The sequence below is a fragment of the Asterias amurensis genome, chromosome 6, assembly GCF_032118995.1.
Source record: "Asterias amurensis chromosome 6, ASM3211899v1".
NCBI classification, from domain to species: Eukaryota; Metazoa; Echinodermata; class Asteroidea; order Forcipulatida; family Asteriidae; genus Asterias; species Asterias amurensis.
This window is the reverse complement of record NC_092653.1, coordinates 8,811,439-8,834,151: the sequence shown is the minus strand read 5'-3', so window position 1 is coordinate 8,834,151 and position 22,713 is coordinate 8,811,439. Positions and strand designations below refer to the sequence as shown.

The 22,713-nt window shown below is 38.3% G+C and overlaps 1 protein-coding gene across 4 annotated transcripts in view; it reads right to left on the bottom strand.

Moving 5' to 3' along the window:
* LOC139939194 (syntaxin-like) overlaps nt 1-21,164 on the bottom strand; it is a 77,824-nt gene extending 56,660 nt beyond the window's left edge. For all 4 annotated transcript variants that reach the window (XM_071934978.1, XM_071934975.1, XM_071934977.1 and 1 more), the window contains exons 1-3: nt 20,988-21,164; nt 14,198-14,278; nt 13,035-13,134 (exon numbers count right to left, since the gene is read on the bottom strand). In XM_071934978.1, the coding sequence (XP_071791079.1) occupies nt 13,035-13,134; nt 14,198-14,278; nt 20,988-21,017 (211 nt within the window). In that variant the 5' untranslated portion in view covers nt 21,018-21,164. The remainder of the gene's footprint in view (nt 1-13,034; nt 13,135-14,197; nt 14,279-20,987) is intronic.
* Nucleotides 21,165-22,713: the final 1,549 nt, after the last annotated feature.

Sequence of the window (22,713 nt, the reverse complement as noted above, 5' to 3'; positions counted from 1 at the left end):
TGTTGAAGCGTAGACCTTTAAGTGATCTGGGTGGATTTCACAAAGGTAGTCCTAACTTAGGACTAGTCCTAGGCAATGCTAAGAGATAGGACCAGTCCTAAGTTAGAATGAGTTACTGGTCCTAACTTAGGACTGGTCCTATCTCTTAGCATTGCCTAGGACTAGTCCTAAGTTAGGACTACCTTTGTGAAATCCACCCCTGTCCATATAGTTCATCAACTTGAACACTGCTAGCGTACATTGAGTTTGCTGTGTGAAAAAGAACTTGTAAGGTTAATAGTTTAATTCCCTCTTTTTGATTATGAAAGAATTTGTTTTGCAGCTAACAGACATAGGAGTAACCTATACATTGTACATGCAGGCTTGAGCATGTTTTTGTGTGTTTGAAAAAAAATTCCCGGCCCTCAAAATTTAACAACAAAACAAAGTGTTGTTCTGACTTCTTCTAAAATTCAATACCGATCTTTTCCCCCAAAGCACTGGGCAACACATCAGTCAATCAATTAGCATGAGTGGATGTGGCTCATTATGCCCACAAAGAATCAATTGAAGAAATCAATTATGATTTCTTTTTTTAATTAGCGGCAAGTGGGAAGCTGACATGTAGTATGAGAGAAAAAAACACCCCAAATGAAGTGTAAACATGAAATCAAATTGGAGCATATCAGTGGCAAAATCACTGTAATAATCGTTGATAGTACACTTTAGTACAAAGGCCTGATACCTCAATACAATGCCTTGGTGCCCCTTGAAATGGTCAAGGTTTGATACTTTACAGTAGGCAATAAAGGCAATGCCCCCATGCCCCCGGTCATTGCCATTGTGTCCTTTAAAATGTTACAGGCCCAAAGCCCGGTTAATACTTCCGGTTAATACTTCCGGTAAACGCAAATGTGTTATAAGTTTTGGCTTCACAAATTTGCAACAAATATTTTGCAACAGTTAACCAGTGTTCAACTCCTGCAGCGAAAATAGAGTTGTGATGTCAATATTTGCTTCGCACTCGCAGGGAGTATGAACCGGGCTTTATACTTCAGAGGCAACACAGGCAATGCCTCCATGGCCACGACCATTGCCTTGGTGCCCCTTGAAATGGTCCAGACTTGATACTTTACAGAAGAATTAAAGGCAATGCCTCCATGCCCCAGTCTTTGCCTTTATGCCATTAAAAATGTTCCTGGGGTGGATTTCACAAAGAGTAAGGTCTAGTCTTATCTCGAGTTAGGACCAGTTACTCGTCCTAACTTAGGACTATCCATGCAATTTGTATATCTCCTAGGACTAGTCCTAAGTTAGGACTAGTCCTAACTCTTTGTGAAATTGACCCCAGGCCTAATATTTCTGAAACAACACAGGCAATAATTCCATGGCCCGGCCCTTGCCTTGTTGCACCTTGAAATGTTCCCAGAAATTGTCCTCATAGAAAAGGCCCTTTACGAAGGGAAAAACGGCTTGCCTTTACAAGAGCACAGTATCAGGGCTGCTTCATGTATACCCCCAAGCATGGAGGTAGACTACCTCCATGCCCCAAGATACCATCTTTGCCAACAGCTGTGATTGTTTAGATTTTTTTTTAAACAATACGGGGTGAAAAACCAACAGAAGCCTTGGCTTTATTAAGGGTGTCCATCATAAATGATGTGGGGGGGGGGGGTGTAAGAGGTAAGGACAAGGAAAGTGTTTACATCAAACATGGCAAGTCTTAAGCCGCGTTCGCATTGAACTTTTGGGTCTGGTAACTTACTGGGTAAATTAACAGCTGTTCGCATTTGGATTCATTTGTGTCCGGTAACTTAACAGGGGTCTTTCTCAAACCTCGGCGTGGGCTCCGGCTCAGGCTTGGGCTCCCCGCGCTGCGTACGCAGTGGAAATGCAACTTTGCTTTTAACCTTAAATTTTCGAAGCAGCGTGTATTGCACGCGATGGTGTGAACATCATCAGACCTTTTCAAAATAAGTCACGTGACAGTATTGTTAAGTTACCAGAGTGGCGCGTTCGCATTGGACTTCTTGTCCCTGTTAAGTTAACATTGTTAAGTTAACAGCGCCGTTGTGGTAACTTACCAGCCCAGTAAGTTACCGACTGTTCGCACTTGGACTTAATATCGGTAGGTTAGCAATTTGTGGCAGTAAGTTAACCATTTTAAGTCCAATGCGAACACAGCTTTAGCATACGTTTGATTGACCACTGAAAAGTCTGATGAATGGTCAATATTAAAACAATCAAAAGTGGTTGAACAAAATTATGCAAATGTCACTGGCTAATAAACTGGCATGAAATATATTTTTTGTTTTAATTATTTGCATCATCCAAGGAAGTTGTCCACCTTACAGTTCAAAATGAACAAGCATAAAACAAATCTCTGACACTGTTTTTCCACGCTTTCTACAATATGTGTAAGCACCTATAGCTGAAATGTTCACAGGCCGGAATCCTTGCCAGGCTTAAACTTCATCTTTAGAGGGGGGCAAGGCCATTTTCATTTTGCAAGAGGGCAATTCCACTGGAAAATCTTAAGTTCTATGGGAAACTTCTTAATGGGCACCAAGGCCAAGACAACAGAGTCTCTGTGGCCTTGTTGTAATAAAATGTAATGCCAGGATCATTATTACATGTACTTCAAATATAGTATTTTAAAGTGTACAATATTTACTGTAATCTAGTTGCATTAGGACATTCAGTATCATGACCATCAGTAATGCAACCTGCCTCTGATGTTATCTTATTCTCTAAACACACACACACCCTTAAACCACTCGATGGCTACATACAACCACGGCGATAATCTTTAAGGCGAATCAATAAAACATGATAATTTTAGGGTGCATTAATGGCATGTAAATGTAAATATTTATTAGACGTGTACACATGTACCCACGTAAAAGCTCCACCCAACAGGATTTGCTGACATACGGGCGGGCACCGTGTAAACATGAACTGTAGTGCACGCATAATGTCCAAAAAGGCTTTGAATTGTATACAAATGGTACATTACAAAATGTGCACAATGGTCCATACACTACGCATAATGAACTTGTTGAACTGCACAGTGTGTGGATCTTGCAACATTGCCACTAACTAAATGAAACAAATCTGCCTGGAATACTATAACTTTGTACAATGTTTTTCAAGGAATTAAAGGGAAAAGAGAGTGAAAGAGAAAGACAAAATAAAATAATAATAGTGGCCTCTTATAAGAGCGTTCAGGTCCATCAAGCATGACGCTCAAAAAAACGCCTTGCCAAGTATTTGGCATGGCAGATTTTCTGACTGGGTTATTTAAGTTCTTATTCAAAGTGATAGACCATTCATTCAATATCATCCACTGTGGTTTTGAATGAGAGATGAACTAAGTCAGTTTGAAAAATGTATCATATCAATATCATGTGTTACATAAGTGCATCTATTAAGTACACAGTCAACCCTCCTACTTTCTGATCATTCAATCATCCACTGTGGTAAGTGTATCCACACAGTTCACAGTTAACCCTCCTACTCTCTGATCATTCAATGTCTAATACTGTGGTGAATGCATCACAGTACACGGTCAACCCTTTTACTCTAATATCATTCAATCATCCACTGTGGTAAGTGTATCCACACAGTTCACAGTTAACCCTCCTACTATCTGATCATTCAATGTCAAATACTGTGGTAAATGCATCACAGTACACGGTCAACCCTCTTACTCTAAGATCATTCAATCATCCACTGTGGTAAGTGTATCCACACAGTTCACAGTTAACCCTCCTACTCTCTGATCATTCAATGTCTAATACTGTGGTGAATGCATCACAGTACACGGTCAACCCTCTTACTCTAAGATCATTCAATCATCCACTGTGGTAAGTGTATCCACACAGTTCACAGTTAACCCTCCTACTCTCGGATCATTCAATGTCTAATACTGTGACTGCATCTACATGGTTGAATGGTTTTGAACAGTTCGGTATCCAGCTGGAAAATGATACTAATGTACAACAATGTACATGAAAGAAAGCTAAGTTTTGGAGGAAACCGTAAATAAAGGACATGTTGGAGGTTGGTTTGTACACAAGTCACAAAAGCTTTCTGGAGTTGTAGGCCTACTGAAGTCGGATATTTTTTCCTAAACTTTTGAATACAAAATGTTTTAAAGGATATAAAATTATTTTATATTTATACTATATGCAGAACTTATCTTTCAGATCAAATAACACAACTCGACCTTTTGTGCATTGTATTGATTTGCTTTCTACTATAAGGCTTCTCTCCATGGAATAACAATCACTTAAAAACAAATTCTGCCATCTGTTTGTACAAAATATGTAAATAATTACACTATTATTAAGTGACTTCAATTGGATTTAATTTTTTTTTTAAAGGGAACACCCAACAATAGCACTGAAAATTAGTATACAGTATGCTCCACATAACAAGCAGATGAAATTAAAAACAAATTCCAATGCGGCAACTCTAATTTCGGTACCGACGTTTGAAAATCACACCATATTCATTCCCTATCACGGAGCGCTAATGTCTGACAGCGTGCTCCAGTGCACCGCAGCAACGGCCAAATAGACGACACTGCGGTAGTACGCTGCTCCGACAACATACAATACCGCAGAGTGTTATGGGCATCTCTCAAGTTCATATTTCCAAGAGGAGCATATTACATTTCCTAATGTGTGAATTTAAGTGGCATGGCTGCGGGGTGTTTCTTGTGTATGGGCCGTTACAGGGTGGTGCCACTACACAATACGAACAGTATACACCAAAATGTGTACACATGACAAGAACTGCGGATTAGACTGTCTATAGTCTGCTGTGGACATGTTGAGGAATAGACTTGCTCAGTTGTGTCTTAGTCCACTCAGAGTTTGTGCTTATAATTGTGGAAAAGGGCCAGAATTAGATTGATTGAAATAGACAAGAACTGTGGATTAGACTGGCTATAGTCTGCTGTGCACAAAGAAGGAAGTTGAGAAATAGACTTGCTCTGTTGAGTCTTAGTCCACTCAGAGTTTGTGCATATTGTGGAAAAGGGTCGGAATTACAGTAGATTGCAACATGATTGAAACAGACAAGAACTGTTGATTAGTCTGCTATGGACATGTTACAGAAGTTGAGGAAAAGACTTGCTCTGTTGAGATATAGTCCACTCAGAGTTTGTGTATATTATGGAAAGGGTCAGAATTAGATTTAAACATAGACTGGCCAAGAACTACATGTGGACTGACTCTATGACATTTACATGTGATTGTGTACAACATGCAAGTACATTGTACATGTTTGCATGTGATGTCGTTAATGTGCATATAAAATGTAATCAAGCCAACCTCAATTTGAACCTAAAGTTGACACAGCTGACAGTTACAGTAAAATTGGCCTTGTTGTGACCCTGTGTATGATGTTAAAATGCATGCACAAAAAAATGACCTCACTGTGACCAAAGTAAAAGCCTCATCATTGGCTGAGATTCATGCATCTGCGCGTACAACTCGAGAAGAATTAGAGGGTGCACTGGTTTTGCTGCGTGCACAAACGCGACGGGACCGCAAGGAGACACGCGCGCCATTTTGTAAGATGAACATTGTACGCGCATTGAAAGTGAAATACACGTCATTGGTGTTGATATAATACAGACTATGTGATGCTGTTTTTTAACTTACAAAATGGCCACACGCGCGCATACCGGGCCGCGTAATAGGCCAGTGCGCCCTCTAGTTCTCATATATATCCCCAATGGCGTACACGCAGGCACTTTTTCATTGATTGACCTTAAAAATGGATGACGGCCAAAACAATAGTAGCTTGGTTCCATCTAGCAAGTATAATTTTTATTTATTTTGATTTATTTATATGAGAAAAAAGAATTAGCTGCTGCAAACAACTTACCAACATAATGGACGGATGGTATAAATGCGAAAAATAGCTTTTTAGCCTTCGAGAAAGACACTGCTAGGGTCGAAACGCCAGGCCATCAACTATTTTTAATTAATTAGCAATATTATGGGGTTGTTTATTTTGTTTTAAAATATTATTACGATTTCTGGGTTTTGGTTTTTTTTTCGTATTTAATTTGATTATTATTGATAATAATATTAATTTGTTAATGTTTTTTAAACTATTATCACTACTATTATTATTACTTATGTATTTATTTATTTATTCATTTATTTTATTATTATTATTTTTTTTTGGGGGGGGGGGATGGAATATCTCATCCTGATACCCTCATGCCATCCTGTACAAAATGTTTCCTAATAACGATTGAAAACAAGAGTCCAGCAGGCACTTGTTCGGCACTTGGGAGTAGACTTGCTCCAGTCACACCGTCTCGCATCCGACTCAAACTGCTAATCCTCCCAAACCATATACCACGGCATATATTTGTAGAAGCGGTAACAATTTGTCCAGACAGCTATTGGGTCAATATTTGTAATGCCAGCTGAAGAGCGTAAATGTCACGGGGGTTGACAGAGTGGGGACCAGTGCCTCCATGTGTACATGGAAAATGAAGAACCCGTTTATGTGCACCAGTTACAGAGATACATAGATGATACCATTGCACAAAATATTGGGTTTTGTTTTAAAATGGCACATGTAGGCTACATTTATATTTAGCAGATGAATTTGATTCATACAGTCACAGTATGATTGGTTATTGTGCATAAAAATATTAAATTTATGAAATTTGGCCCAGAATGATAACAAGCACTGTATGAACAAATGTGCACATCTTGCATTTCTAAATGCTTTTTTCGTTTTACAGTATACATAAAGCCTTGGGTGATATTCACATGACAGAAATTTAACTCCAGGGTCCCTTGTTTAAATTTAGCATAGTTGTAAAATGGAACGAATTTTGCAAGAGAACTTGGACGGTAGAAACAATATTTTTCCTTTCATAGCACAAGGTACATTTTGTAAAATTGTACACCTATGCTACAATTTAGCAGGGGACCCTTGCTAAATTGCTCTAGTGTGAAGGGGCTTTGGATAACAATTACTTTCTGCTTCAAAGCTTTTTCACACTAGAGGCCTTTACATCATACAGGTATGCTGGTACTTGTTAGAGTTTATACTCAACTACTCTACGCAGAAAATTATACTTGTACATGTACCTGGTTTCTGGTAAGACCAGTAAATGTATGTAGATGTCTTACTGAATAATCACCATAGGTTTTTAGTCTTTTATGTGCTACAATCATATTTTATTTAACAAAAAACACTTTTTTTTTTTCTTTTTTTTTCTTTTTTTTTTTTTTTTTTTTGGGGGGGTCCATTTCACGAAAACTAACTGATACATGTAGTAATACATTCAACTAACAATTGATGTGTCAATGATGAATATTAAAGAGCTTAAGTTCGTTGAACACAATCCATTAATAAGGGAATCAATGTGTGGTGAAGAGGTTTCCTTAATCCCAACGAGGCCTGGTTCTTGCAAGCTCGCGTGTCACGCCCATGTTTCAACACTTTTTACTGGTCATAAACAAAGGTTTATACACACCCCTGTGACGCGCTCTCCACCAATAGGAATAGCGAAACTGTCTGAGGTATTTATGAATTTGAATTTAAGGGTGCCCTATCCTACAGCCGAGAAAAGCTGCCAACATTTGCATCTTGTGGGACATCAGAGTAAATCAAATCCAGCCCAAGATAATAAATGTTCGCTCTCTTCCCCGAATAATATTTTTTACAAAATTTGGTCAGACCTCCATTCATTTCATCTGCATCTTATCTGATCCTTGAAGTAATCAGCAATGAGATATATTCCAATTGTAAGTTGACCAACAAAGTACCCTACATTCAAACCACAATACCTTGTTAACAAACATTTCACCGTGGTTACTTTTTCCCCTTCTTGAGCCCAAATCGACAAATACTGGCGACATAAAAAAAACACCCAGATATGAACAAGAAAACTGGCCGAGAGATCCATGTTTTAATAATAATAAATAATAAGAACTTGTAATGCGCAGTAAGCTACGTAATTAATTCACCACGTCGCGACGTTCCCAGAAAAAAATACAGAATGTCTACGCGGGACCTTCCCATCAAGGCAGCTTTCCCCGATGACAAAACAAGACACATAATATTAAATTTTATTGATTGGCAACAACACAGTGGAACCCTGGTTGTACATTGTGTGTCATGTTTTATGTAGACTATGACATGCGGATAAGGGTGCCCTTCTGTTCTGTCACATGATATGTGGTACTTAACATAGAGACATGTTGATTCACAAATAATAGGCCCCTATTGTTTATTTTGTGAATGGAATTCAGAAAGAAAGCAAAAACATCTGGAGTTAAAATATACAAACCCAAACCTCCTTGCCACATCCCTTTCCTGTGCAGTATCATAAGTTACTTCAAATAAAATCATTTTGGTTTTCTCTTTTAAATACACCGATGTGTGTTAACACTGTATAATCGGTACTTTCACGAGTTCTGTGGAAAAACCACAGACCCAGGAGGCCTATATTACTGGGGTGGAATTCGAACCCATGTCAACCTGTGCAATTCTAGAGCAGTGTCATACCAACTAGACTAGACTAGAATTATTTCAAATTAGGACATATCCGGAGGTGAAATATATTTAAAAAAAAACAACCTCCTTGCCACATCTCTTTCCTTTGCAGTTTCATTATTAGTAATTTCAAACTAGGCCGCATCTGAATCGAGCGACTTTGGCTACGGCTATGCCCACTGGCTGCTATAACAACATTAAAAGAATAGCATTTACAACAATTCAACTGTAGCCACTGTTGATGTTATCATTTTGAACAGTTACAGAACTTTAAAATTTTGGTTTTTACCCATACACCGCTGTGAAAAAAGGTTACAGAACTGTCATCTTTGGAGAAGAGGTTGGAACTGAAGCAGATATGCTGTTTGCTGGAATGCCCTGTACTATCTTAATCTAAATTATCCTACAGCGCAAGTTTAGTTAACACGCTTGGGTCATTGGCTTGCGAGAGTTCAGTTCAGCCGCAGTGACGTACATGTAGCTGTAGCTGTTCCGACCTGTTCCGCTATCGGCCTCAGTTAAGCTCGATATTAGAATGCAAGATTTTACAAAGTGACGCCTCGTTGCATTTTCCCATTCATTCTATGGTCTGAATGTACAGTAGCCTCTTTCTAGACTAAGAGTTGCTTGAATTCCTGTCTTCAGCTTTCACATAAGCAGAGCTCAAATTCTACACTGGACTGCGGTGATTTTAGCATCGGGCAGGTAAAAAAGTCTGGCCGTTTTGTGTTTTTCAACTGAATAGAAACATGTACCTTTCTAAACAAAAATAATGTTTTTTAGTCTAAATCCAGAGAAACAAATGAGACAAAACGTCTCTCATGCTTGTTCAGTTTTTAGATCTTTTCATTTGATGTTTGGTTTTCTTTTTTTTTGGGGGGGGGGGTTAAAAATAAATCCTGTTCCAGAAACACTTTTTAGCTACGAGCCCATGCTGCCTTTAGGCTTTCCCCCTTAATTTAGAGCCCCTACAAGTCTTCCATTTTGCGCCACTTATTGCTACAGTCCTACACCAAGATTGGCTCCGCACCTTGTCTCGGGCAAAATTCCACATTCATTGTAAATTCAGAGACCCCTATCATTCAGACCAGGCTCAGACATTCATGTTTTTGTTTCCTTCCTCCGACACCTTCCCGCATCCCAGTTTAAAGGAAATTGATAAAGAACTGTATGAGTGAATGACCAATCTTTATCTAATTGGGCCCACTCCCATCCATGTCAATCGTGAATAAAGGGGCGGTTGCAGCAGACGTATTTACATGGCAGGCCTGTATGCTTCATTTTTGAAAGGACAAGGACACCAAGGCATTTTCTCCTTGTATTGGTAAAGGGCTCCCTATTTGGAAATTGGAAATTTCTACTGAAGCATTTTAAGGGCACCAAGGCAATGACAAGGGGGCATGGAGGCAACCGCGTCCGTTGCCTCTGTGAAGTATCAGACCTGTACAAAATACACTTGTGGTTGGCCCGGTTATATTCTGAATACATGGCTGTCCGCTTCTAGACAGCCTCTCCGATGAATTGATAACGAATTCATGTATGTGTGATCACCAATTCCGATCAACGTGGGAACTCTTAGCAGATGTTGGAGGTGACAAAGCATGTTCCACTGTATGGAGGGAAAATGGGGGAATGTCTTGCGCCGTCGAGCGTGGGATTACGCTGGGTGAATCAATACCTCAGCTTTTTCTTCCTTGTTCCAACCCTCGCTCCGGATAAAGAAAATGTATGGTTTGGGACATTTTGTTTTGTTTTGTTTTTTTGCAGGAGGGATGAAATAGAATGGAGAGGGGACGCTGGGACGGGAAATTAATTCATCTGTGTTGATGTGTACAGATGTTATGAGTGTGATATGTCACATGAAATGAATCAGTGGGTATAAAACATGTATGTACATAAATTTGTATTTAATCCAATGTATTTACGATTGTAGGTTTAACAGTATTTGCTTCAATAGGTCACAAGTCACAGTGAATGAGAATGGCGCAAGTGAACCCTTGTATTATGAAACCGTCTTGTTACTTCAAAGATAATTTTCAAGTTAAAGTCTGTTTAATGTGTAAATTACAGGTTCTCATATAAAAAAAGCATGTGCAATGTTTTTGCTTTTTCCTGTTCGTAATTATGAACAGTTCAAATGTGAAATTGTGGTTTTTCCCATGTGGAATCAATTTTTCTGGTCAAAGTACTATTACTACCCTTGTTCATTGAGCCTTTTAAAAGCATTCCTGAAACATCCTCAACTCATTTGGCACAAAGGGCAAGGGAAGTGGTTTAGGGAAACCCAAAACCACTTTTCAATTCTTCAATTCTGTTCGCTATTTGCAACATACAAGTAACAGTTTCCTAGATGGGAATGATGAACATAAACCCTATTACCATAGCAACAAGTTTTTAAAGCTTGCTGATTTTCCAACTTTTGGTTTCATTTTTTTTTTTACAGCTCATACACTTGTATGTAAGCATTCATTGTAGTTTACATCCTTTTTTTAATAAACATGTACAACGTAGTATAAGATAAAGCTCCTACACCAAATTCGTTGGGCCCAATTTTTGGGCTCTACTTACCGTGGAATTCTGTGCTTACATGCCATGTTTCTGTGCTAGCGGCAAAGAACTCTGAGCAAAGTTCCTTGGTAGCCTGTAAAATGGGCTATAAATGTTAAGAGCAGATTTCTCTGGTTTTTTTTAACTTATGGTAATCAGAGCTGTGACTTAGGCCCTGGACTTCTACTTTGTACGTTATGCTAATAACATACATTTGGGCTGGCATAACTGATGGGTTTTAGCTTTCATAGTGAAGGGGTTCCTATAGTTCCCTGATTAAAGGCAGTGGACACTATTGGTAATTACTCAAAAGAATTATTAGCATAAAACCTTACTTAGTGACGAGTAATGAGGAGATGTTGATGGTATAAAACATTGTGAAAACGGCTCCATCTGAAGTGCCATAGTTTTCGAGAAAGAAGTAATTTTCCACGAATTTGATTTCGAGACCTCAGATTTAAAACTTGAGGTCTCAAAATCAACCATCTAAACGCACACAACTTCGTGTGACAAGGGTGTTGTTTTCTTTCATTATTATCTCGCAACTTCGATGACCGATTGAGCTCAAATTTTCACAGGTTTGTTATTTTATGCACATGTTGAGATACACCAACTGTGAAGGCTAGTCTTTGACAATTACCAATAGTGTCCACTGCCTTTAACGTACATGTATGATTGAAAATGATTACGATGATGATGAGCAATAAACTTGATAAAGGAGTTAGTGACACTTCAAATTTTGATCAATGACTTTAAATGACTTTTCTGGAAGTCAATCAAGTTCATCCATGGACATTTGGCACTTTGAAGAAATGACCTACATGTACAGTAGACAAGTGAGAATACGCTTGCGAACATGTGGCTGGTAAGCTCTAACCCGCGACACGGTGTCGCTTTAACCCGCGACACGGTGTTGCTTTACAAATAAGTTTTATCATTGATATTAGTAAGAGATGACAGTGATGGTTATGCCTTTTAAAAAAAGATTAACCAGACCCATATTTGCGTCCCAGAAGTGGTGGTACACGATATCTGCAATGAATTGGTTTACAGTCGCTGCATTATAAATGCTGCAGCAGGGGACCAGTGACATACAGTATGTTGAATCCTGCAATGAACTACATGTTTGTTAAACAGTATGTTTTTAATGAAGAACCTAAAAAAAAGGGTAAACTTTTATGCATAAATCTCTTTTGTGGGAGTGTTGGCTCTGAAAAGAGCCGAGCCAGTGTGGTCTCAACATATCAAACAATACATACTAGAGCTGCTCTTCTTCAGGTCTCAACGTTTTTCAAACAGTATACTCTGCTCGTCTTCAGCAGAAGACCACACCCGCTCTTTTCAGAGCCAACACTCCCACAAAAGAGATTTGTACATGGATGTACCCGCAAGTTTACTAATTTGTAGTTACTTCTTATTTTTCACACCATTAAAAGCTTCAAACACCACTTAGGCCAGGTAAAAAAAAAAATACCAGTTGATCGTCCAGGTTTTTTCAAAGAGAGGAGGATGAGGGCCTTTTTATTTGAATTTCTTTCAAAGATGGCTGCCAAGCATTTTAAATTCAAACTGGCCACCAATTCTTCAGTTTAAAGTTACCACTTACTTTATGTAGAGATACAAGTTCTTAAAAAGATTAGTAAGTTTCATGAGAAATACACAGAAAATTGGTCTTTTTGAAGACAAAAAAGTAATTTTAAAAAAGGTATAAAAAAGTGGGTGCTGCCTAAAAAAGAAATTAGGGAGGTTTTTTTTTTATTTGGCCATAAGGCCGAGTCACACTGCAGCGATAACGAAAACAATAACAATAACGATGCAAAGGGACCGCATTCTATTGGTTGAATTGCTCCATGCAGAATACGCCCAGGCTTATTCAACCAATCAAGGGCATTTTTAACGTTATCGTTTTCATTCTCGGTATCGAGGCCTGTGTGACCGGGCCTTTAGTATGTAATAGTAACATGACTTACTCTCATCCGGCTGGGGGGCTGACAGAATGTCAGAGTGTTTCATCTTCACCTCTTCCACATTATTAGCTATCTTGTCTATGTTATTGCGAATTTCCTCCACCTGTAGAATAAGGACAAATTCATGAATTCCAAGAAAATTCATAGAAATCTCTAATGAAGCTCTAAGGGACCATCCAAAGTTTTTTCAGATCTCAAAGGCGAGTACAGGTCTGGAATTAAATAGGTAACGCCATGGTGTGGCCTCCAGAGCCCTAAGTTTTAGTGCTCCTTCAAAAGTTTTCCTTAGACTTTAAAGGCACTGGACACTATTGGTAATCACTGTTAGCATAAAAACTTACTTGTTAACGATCACAGGAGAGCTGTTCATAGTATAAAACACTGTGAGAAATGGCTCCTTCCTCTGAAGTAACGTAGTTTTTCGAGAAAGAAGTAATTTTCCACTAAAATATTTGAATTTGATTCCGAGACCTCAGAATTTAATTTTGAGGTCTTGACATTTTTTTAGTATCAAGCATCTGAAAGCACACAACTTTGAGTGAAAAGGTTTTTTTATTCCATTATTATCTTGCAATCTGACGACCAATTGAGTTCAAATTTTCACAGGTTTGTATCTATTTTGTGCAGATGTTGAGATACACCCAGTGAGAAGACTGGTCTTTGACAATTACCAAAGGTGTCCAGTGTCTTTAAGATATTTCCAAAACGAAAATTACCTTGCCTGTTCTAGGCCTGTGAGTACTTCTTTTTGAAGACCCTTCCCCCAAAGAAAAGTAGTATATCAACAGTTTTTCCCCAATTTTTTTTAAAGATTCTTTTTGAAGATATTTGGATGCTGGTTTCTTTTAAAGCTTTGTGTTAAAGTTGAATACATAAAAAGGATTTAAAATGTACTATAACTTCACCACATGGGTGGGCTTGACTTTTTGTTTTCACTACATAATATTTGTAAAATGCCATGGATTTTTTTCTGTGATGTCAAAAATGAACACACCCTCAAAAATATAGAATAATCATCGAAATTTGTGCTTCTGTATGAAGTAAATGTACTCTATAATAGAAAGCACTCAGTACCACCATCAATTGCAAACATACATGTACAGTAGTTTCTTTATAAACAAAAAATAGATAAATGATCAAATGATACTAGAGTAGAGTTGTCTTACCTGATCAAAAAACTCATCCATGTACTTTTCACCCTCCACATTAACGGACACATCGTCTGGTCCCACATCTTCATCATCCCCCTAGAAACACAGAAATGAGAGAAAATGAGACAGAGAGATGCTTAAGTATTTTTCCACTTTTTGATGAATGTTCACTTCATTTATTTAACCTACGTTTTAGGCCTAATGCACATAGGTATATTTTACAGCCGAAAAATCAGACCTAGCATCTTTAGGTGATGTTCGTTACTTCAATAATGTCTGATTTTTTGACAACTTCACCCCAAAAGTTTAGATTTGAATATTAAAAAGCTATTTTTTAAAGATTTGAGAGAAGTGTGATGCTTTCATTTTCAAGGTATTGGCCAATGATTAAGTGGTAAATTAATTTTTGTTGGGGTCGCAACATTATCTCACGCGTCCATGTACATGTATAAACAATTTTGCAATACAGCTATTCTGTGCACTAATCATATAGAATATAATGCACAGGTTTTCTACTACTCATGTTTTTCATTTTAAAACAGCATTATCTATCACAATTTGTTCAGAGAAAATTATTACTTTGTTCAAACCACAAACAAATTAAGTCAGTATGCAACTTGAAAGGGAAAGTACATAATTGTTTTGTTTTTTTATCAGTGTATATTGGGTAAAAAAAATGAATATATCCCGATGCAAATTTAACATCTATTAAAAATTGTATTATAACTAACTTACACAAATTAAATTAACTTGGACAAATTCAATTTGTTTCTATGTGTACTGCAAGTTTCACAAATATGGCCAACACCATCAGAATCAAAAACTTCACTTGAATATTTTACCAACTTATTGGTGACAATTCATTTCATGGAACACATTGCCTACTAATTGGGCACTTTAAGTGTTAAAAGTAAAAATGTTTTTCATGAAATGAATACGGTTGGAGAGATGTTTTGAAACTTAAATATGATTCACACAACTATTCCTCGCAATTATGGGGTTTGTAATGGGGTCTGTCATCCATTTTGTAGAAAATAACTGTTCACTCCACACAAAGTTCATAAAGTACATGTAAAAGGGAAAACCACACAATTGCGAGGGACATTTGTGTGAATCATTATATTTGAACATCTTTGCAACCACTCCTTTTATAACAACTGCTTTTTATAGCCGAAAGCGCTCAATCCGAAGGTAACAAGTCTCTTTCATATCCAATTCTTGGAATAAAGAGTTTGTGCTTTCCTTTTTAAATAGCAACCTGTTACAAATCAGTTGCAGGTAGTTAAATTTTTCCTTGCTACTGAACCCCATTTCTCGATGTGTACCTAAAATAATATTTTTCTAATATTGGCACAAACCCTCTTTTTTCCTGTAAATATTTCAATTTTTTTAAAGACTAGTTTAGAAATGTACCATACAATCAAACTTTGAAACATTTTTCATAAAAGCAACATAAAGCGGTTAATTCCAATATTGAGGATTTTGTACACATTTTAAAATACAAATCTCATAAATTTTGGTGGTGGCAATTACAACCAACCGTGGCAATTATTTTATTAATTAGTTTCTTTTTTTTAGGGGGGGGGGGGAACTTAGATTTCTTGAGACTTCCTCAACTTCTGACTATATTTATGACTACCACATATCTTTGGAGTACTGGTACTGGTAAGAGCTTTTATAATCATTAACCTTTCTGATTAAAATAAAATCAATTTTTGATTAATACAAATCCAATAGGTTGTCTTTAATCCCTGCAATAAAACATACACATCATACATAGTACAGGGATATCAATCACTAGGCTCCCTGTTTGGCCAACCTTTGGACTTCCATGAAATGTTGACACCCAGCTATGTTCACCATTTTGTGCGGGGGGGGGGGGGGGGGGGGTGGCACAGTTTCTATAACATAACGCACCGAGTCCAATATCAAACTAACTAATGTATGGTTGAAATTAAGTGTAATACACTGTAATGTACATTGTAGACTGCATCTTTATGTTTTGACTGAATGGTTGTAAAAGTAAACAGGCCCAATAGGCCTACTTCACAGAGATTGCCTCGATGCCCCCTTGTCATTGCCTTGGTGCCCTTAAATACTCCAGTAGAAATTTAAAATTTCCTCTTAGGGTGCCCTTTACTAAGGAGAAAATGCCTTGGTGCTCTTATCCTTTCAAAAATGAAGCATACAGGTCTGGAACATAATGCACTGAGTGCATCAAATTCAAGCAGTATCAAACTCTTAGGATTGGTTTTGAGTGTAGGGTTATTTTATAGACCGAATCTTTTTATGTTAACCTTGGATGAATGGTTGCAAAAGTAAAGAACTTTATTTATGGGGGATAACCAAAGAATGGGCCTGGTAATACTCAACAGAGGCTACAAAGAGTTTGCCTGGTGATAACCAACAGAAGCCAAGTTAACACTGGACTGTAGGACCATGGCCAATAATGTAATTTTAGCACTTGACAGGCCAGTAAACTCACAGGCCCAGGTCAGGACCAAATTTCATGGCTCTGCTTTATTTTACCACAGAATTCTATGCTTACAGAGCCCTGTAAATTGTATGATTCTATGGACCGTAAGGCGTAAGCACAGATTTCCCCAGTAAGCAGGTAGCCAAGAAATTGGGCCAGATAAGCAGGTTGGATGTATACACATCACATCATACTAGTTGGTAGCCATATCATTCACTTGATGCAGGAGTGCAACAATTAAAGAAGGCATTGACTGGCGATCGATCCCATAATAATAATAGGTCATTAATGTTTAAATTATATCACAACATGTTATTTCAAGTGTGACATTTGTGACATAGGTCAAAGGTCTGGCTCGGACACACAAATGTTGGTCATTTCTAACAGAACAAGGTACCAGTATTATATTAATATGCCTCATCATTATTCATCATCAAATGACACAACTCCAACTGGTCCACTCACTGTTCTGTACCAGAAGCTATTTTTACGCATGCGCCAATATTCACACAGTATCCAAATTTGCTGGTAGTAACTAAAAAATAAAAGCCACTGTGCTGAAATGACCAATTTGAGAAAGAGTATGTGATACAGAAAACAAACGGGTCCCAATTATACCTGGGCTCTGTTTCACAAAAGAGTTAAGTTTGATCTTAACTGTGAATCAATCTTAACTGCTAAGCAAAGTGTGATGTCACAACACGTATCACTGAGTGTGAGTGTGGTAATCCTGACAAAAAGATTAATCTTAGCGCTTTGTGAAATTTAGCCCAGGAACACTGTTTCGATTCTTTCGATTCCACTTGACCTTGACCTTATACATGTTGAGCAATGTATGATTTCACAAGTGTTCACTGTACTTTCTTTTTGTCACCGTTTGACTCACATTGCCCTACTTGGTAAAAAGGTTGCACAAGACACTTTGCCTTGTAGAACAGTACACGGTTTTCCCCTAACTTTTTTTATTAAACTGGCCAGGAGGACCAGTTCGCTTCAGGTCATTTAACTACTAAATAAAGGAAATTGGGATGTCGTTCAACAGTAGCCAGGCCAGCAAGACCAATTGGAGTAAATATTTAGTTGACTGGTGCAGTGGTCCTCAGGCGTTTTAACTGGCATTTGGCCAGAGGACCATTGTTAAAGGGGACAACGCTGACAGTACATTGTTTTGTTTGTAAAGGTATCAATGATCCTTGGTAGTCAAAATTCTGACTCAAGTTGAGACTTAATGAGGAACTAATCAATTTAGACAGTATGCTTGTTTACTTTTAATGGGGCACCATGGTCATGACCAGGGGCAACACAGGCAGCCTCTGTGTAAGCCAAGGCCTGGGGCACCATGGTCATGACCAGGGGCAACACAGGCAGCCTCTGTGTAAGCCAAGGCCTGTAGTTGTACAGTGTTACTGTACCACAGTTGCACATATTGCACTATTATGTTATGATGGTGTGTATTGGAAGTTTCGACCAGCCCAGCTAGATTGTACTTGTTCTCAGGGATAGACCTTAAAGCCATTATACACTTTCTGTAAACAGTATTGTCCAAGTCCCACACTTCGTGTATCACAACTTATATATAAAATAACAATCCTGTGGAAATTTAGGCTCAATCGGACATCGGAGTCGGGAGAAAATAACGGGAAAACCCACTCCTGTTTTTGCGCGTTTCGCCGTGTCATGACATTTGTTTATAACAAATCCGTAGTTCACGCTAACGAGAATTTATATTGTTTTACCGTTTTCTCAAAAAGTAAAGCATTTAATGGACTAATATTACAAGAGAAGTCTTTCACCATCACCTTCTGTAAACCCTGTAAATTATTTGTAAATCTGTGAACTTTTTTTTTTTTTCCTGTACCGAAAGGGTCCAATGGCTTTAACCTTTTCAGTGACAAACCAGGGGGACCCAACGTCTTTTTTACTAGTCGACTCGCTTTGTCTTTGGTCCATATTTTATGAACCCTTTCAACTACATGTATGTGTGGGACTTGTAATTTGAAGCAATGAACAACTTGTGAAACTAATTGCCATACTATACATGTAGCAGTTGGGGGATCAAAAAACAAGCCAGTCAGACCATGGAGGTAGAAATGTAGTAGGACAGAACCTTGACTGGTCCTCGAATGTTTCAACTGGCGGGAGAACGCTGTACCATGGATGCAAGTTGTAATGTACAGTAACAGGCCTTCAACTTCGCTATTGAAAGGGCATAGCAATTTTCCTCTGGTACTAAAAAGGGCTAGGGGCACTTCCATGGGTTCAGAAGGGCACTTCAAAAAAGCATGGGGTACCATGGCAATTACTGTTAGTAGGGTATAGGTGCCGTGGGTTATTTCGAAGCCTGCAATAATGTAATCACTAGTGTACAGTCAAAATTGAGGAAGTCGTGGCACCCACGATTATTGTCTATCAAAATTTTGATGGGAAATCACACCGGCAGTATGAGTAAGATGTATCATGGATAACTTATACAACTGGCAGTATGTTTTGTCTGCATTCAACTACATTATGAGTGTGTTGATTGGTGAGTTGAAAAGGAGGTCACTCAGGCCTGGAACTAACTACAGGGAGTGCATTTTGGCAACCCGACCAGAATCATGTTCGAGCTTTGATCAGTGGTTTATAAAAAGCGTGTTCACCTGTTCGCAGCAAATGTGACAATGAGTTCTTGGATTGGTTATGCTTGGTTTTTAAAATGGCAGACTCTAAAAAAAGTTTATCGAATTCTTTTGAAAAATAATATACCGTGAAGCATTAAATAATGTTGATAAAAGTTCTAACATGAATTTTATGAGCACGAATTTCAAGAGATGACACACTCACATCATGACAAGACTGTTTTCGGTTATTGACCATTTCCACTAATAGCTCTCGTACAATTTTTGGGTCAGTGATGAGTATTTTCGATGCTCTTTAACGCCAAACGAGAAGAGAGAAGACAATGAAGACATTTCAATTGTAGATGTGGTAGGAAAACCCCAGATCATAATTCAAGGGAAAACCCAAGAAGTTTCAAGTATTGTAAACCTAATCCACAGAGTGCCCCCCCGTGGGATTGGAACTGTAGGGTCCCAGAGGTGGAAGATCAGGCACCAACCATTTGATAACAACTTGGGCAGTGTGACTACTGGCTCATGATCAGCAAGCTTGTTCTCCTGGTAGAGTGTTGACTTGATTGATCTTGCGCTCAGACCATAGAGTTATATTAAGAACTAGAGGGCGCACGAGTGATGCTTCGTGCACAAACGCCACGGGACCGCAAGATGACAAGCGCGTCATTCTGCACGCGCGTTGAATATGAAATACACATTTGAGGGTTTTTTTGTTGAACACTCACGCGATGCCGTTTGTTCAACTTACAAAATGGCCGTACAAACACACGCTGTGAGATGCCAGTTTTGTCAACTTAGAAAATGGCCGCCTGCGCGCATGCCGGAGGGCGTATATAGGCCAGTGCGCCCTCTTGTTCTTATATATAACTCTATGACTCAGACGTATCACTAATCCAATATGATGGATCACAGGCCTGATACTTTGAGACAAAACTCTAGAGGCATTTGCCTTGGGGTCAGGGGCTCGATTTCACAAAGCACCGCATTTCATCTTAAAATCACCATATTGATTTGTATAAACTATAAGATCAATCTTAACATTAACTCTTGCTGAAATCTGCCCAAGGTGTCAACGTCCTTACTGTTGTACGTAGGGCAAGGCAGGTATAATAATAACATTGATGGCCATTTATTGCGCAATATCGTGTCCATCCCTCCCCCTGATTTTTATGGCAATTAATAAATGGTTTATGATATGATTGATGCTAGTGATGCCAGTTTAAAATGGCAGATCCTTTTTTGTTGGGGGGGGGGGGCATGACATTATTTTTTATGACTTAGACTTTGAATTATTGAGTCCCATGCCAACAGTTTGTTAAATATGACAGTACAGTGACCTTTCTCAATAAGGTACCATGGTCAATGATGGCGACAGTGACAGAATACCAGCATAACCCATGAACCTGAGTGAGTCTCTGTCTGATTTGGATGAGAGAATAAATAAATTAAAATAAGGTTTTGAAATTGTGATATCATCATGTGATAAACGTATACAAATAAGCAAATTGGTTCTATTTAATTCACCATAACTGTACACATGAGCTGATATTCATTGTCTTAAAGCATACACAAAATAGCAGCGAAAAACAGTATTTTACAATACACAACACTCGTCGTGCAGTAACTGAATGGGGAGTAATCACAAACCACACACCGCACAGTAAATCCACTCTTCTGAAAATAAAAAACAGAAATCATGCAACAGTAAATATTTTACCCTTTTAAACGATCCCAACCGATCCCTCATCTTGAAGAATCTACGTATATATTCCTATGGAGAACAACAGGCGTATATTTTCCGAGAGAAATCCAGTAAATTCTGGGAGACGATTTGTCCCCGCCCGAAAGCCCACACCTTCCTATATTAACCAACACAGATGAGAGCTACGGCAGCCATTCATCTCTTCGAATGGGTGAAAATTTTAGATGTAGGCGGACCTTTTTACTATTCACCGTGTAGTTGGTGCTAATTTTTTAAGGGGCGATCGATTGACAAATCTGCAATACAAACAGATTGCAAATTTCTTATTTTTTTTATGCAGGCAATTAAATAGGCCCTAAGCGTGCGAAGTGCAAGAGAGTTGGGCTATTGGAACAAAATAATATACTTAAAATACAATGATTTTGTATGACAAAATTAATACACATGACACACTTTTCTTAAGGATGCAGTTTTTTGTTCTCCACACAGGTTTTCTTTACAGGCACTGTTGAGGCATGGTGTAGAGGCACTGGGCTGGGGAACAAGGCACTTTGGCAACACAAGATACATTATTCTTGCTGTAAATCACTTTCCAAAAAAAATTATGAGAAAAATTTGTAATGTGGATTGTGGAATGAGGGTTACTCATTGAAGATTGCGTGGTGTTGGTTGCCTTAAATCGCCTCATGTGACCGCATGGCCAAAGTTTGTTTGACCTGAGGGCGGCTACAAAAAGTGCTTCAGAAATATTGAGTGTTTACATTTTTCCCCATCGATCTAGTCATCAGGAAATAGATAAAAGCACTTCGTATGTATATTCAATTCAAAATAAGCACTTTGCATAGAACTACAGAACACTGTTGGAATTTGGCTATAATTTGACCATTTCGCATTTTTTTCTAAAATAAAATGCCATTTTTATTTGTACAAAATTCTAGTCATCCCCTGTGAATATTTTCTTTTTTCTTTTGCGCAACTTTTTTTGTTAAGCAGTCAGCAACTCCTAATGTGCTCTTCTATTAAAAAAGCAAATATTATTTTAATTGGGCTTAAAATGGGGCATTAATATGTGACTCATAGTACAGTATTAGGGAAAACCCTTGCACAGCCAAAATGGGTAAGCCGCCTTGAAACATTACAACGTGTAGTTCGTGATAATCGGCCCAGTTCTCTCGTTCTCCGTCATGCAGCCGTCAAATCTCGGTTGAACGCAACCGTTACAACCAGGATTTGGCTCGGTTGAGCTCGAGGTTGTTTGGTTCCAAACTTAGTGGTTTAATATTCTGACTATGGCCTGACCATTGGTGGGTGGAGGATGGTCTGCTCATGAGAAATAACAAAACCAACCTTCTAGGAAACTGTTGATTGATGACCTTCAATCGAATAACAGCCAACCGTTTAAAGATGCTATGTCAGATTTTTTGCCGATTTGACCCAAATTGATGGGGGTCGAGAAAGTTACAAGCTTTCATTTGAGCCATTGCTCGAAAAAGTCCGCCAATTATTAGTAGCAGTGAAATAAAGTGCTCAAAATCAGTTTTTGTCGGGATCCCGACAATACATCACGTGACCAATTCTTATGTGTTTCATAAGAAACGTTTTCAATTTTTGTCATGGTTCCTGACCATTAAAAGTAAAAGTTTAACTTGTTTTCGTAAAAGCGGGTGGTACTCTTTGAAATACCATTCACTCAAAACAATCTATTTTTTACCAAAAATCTGACATAGCATCTTTAAGAAAA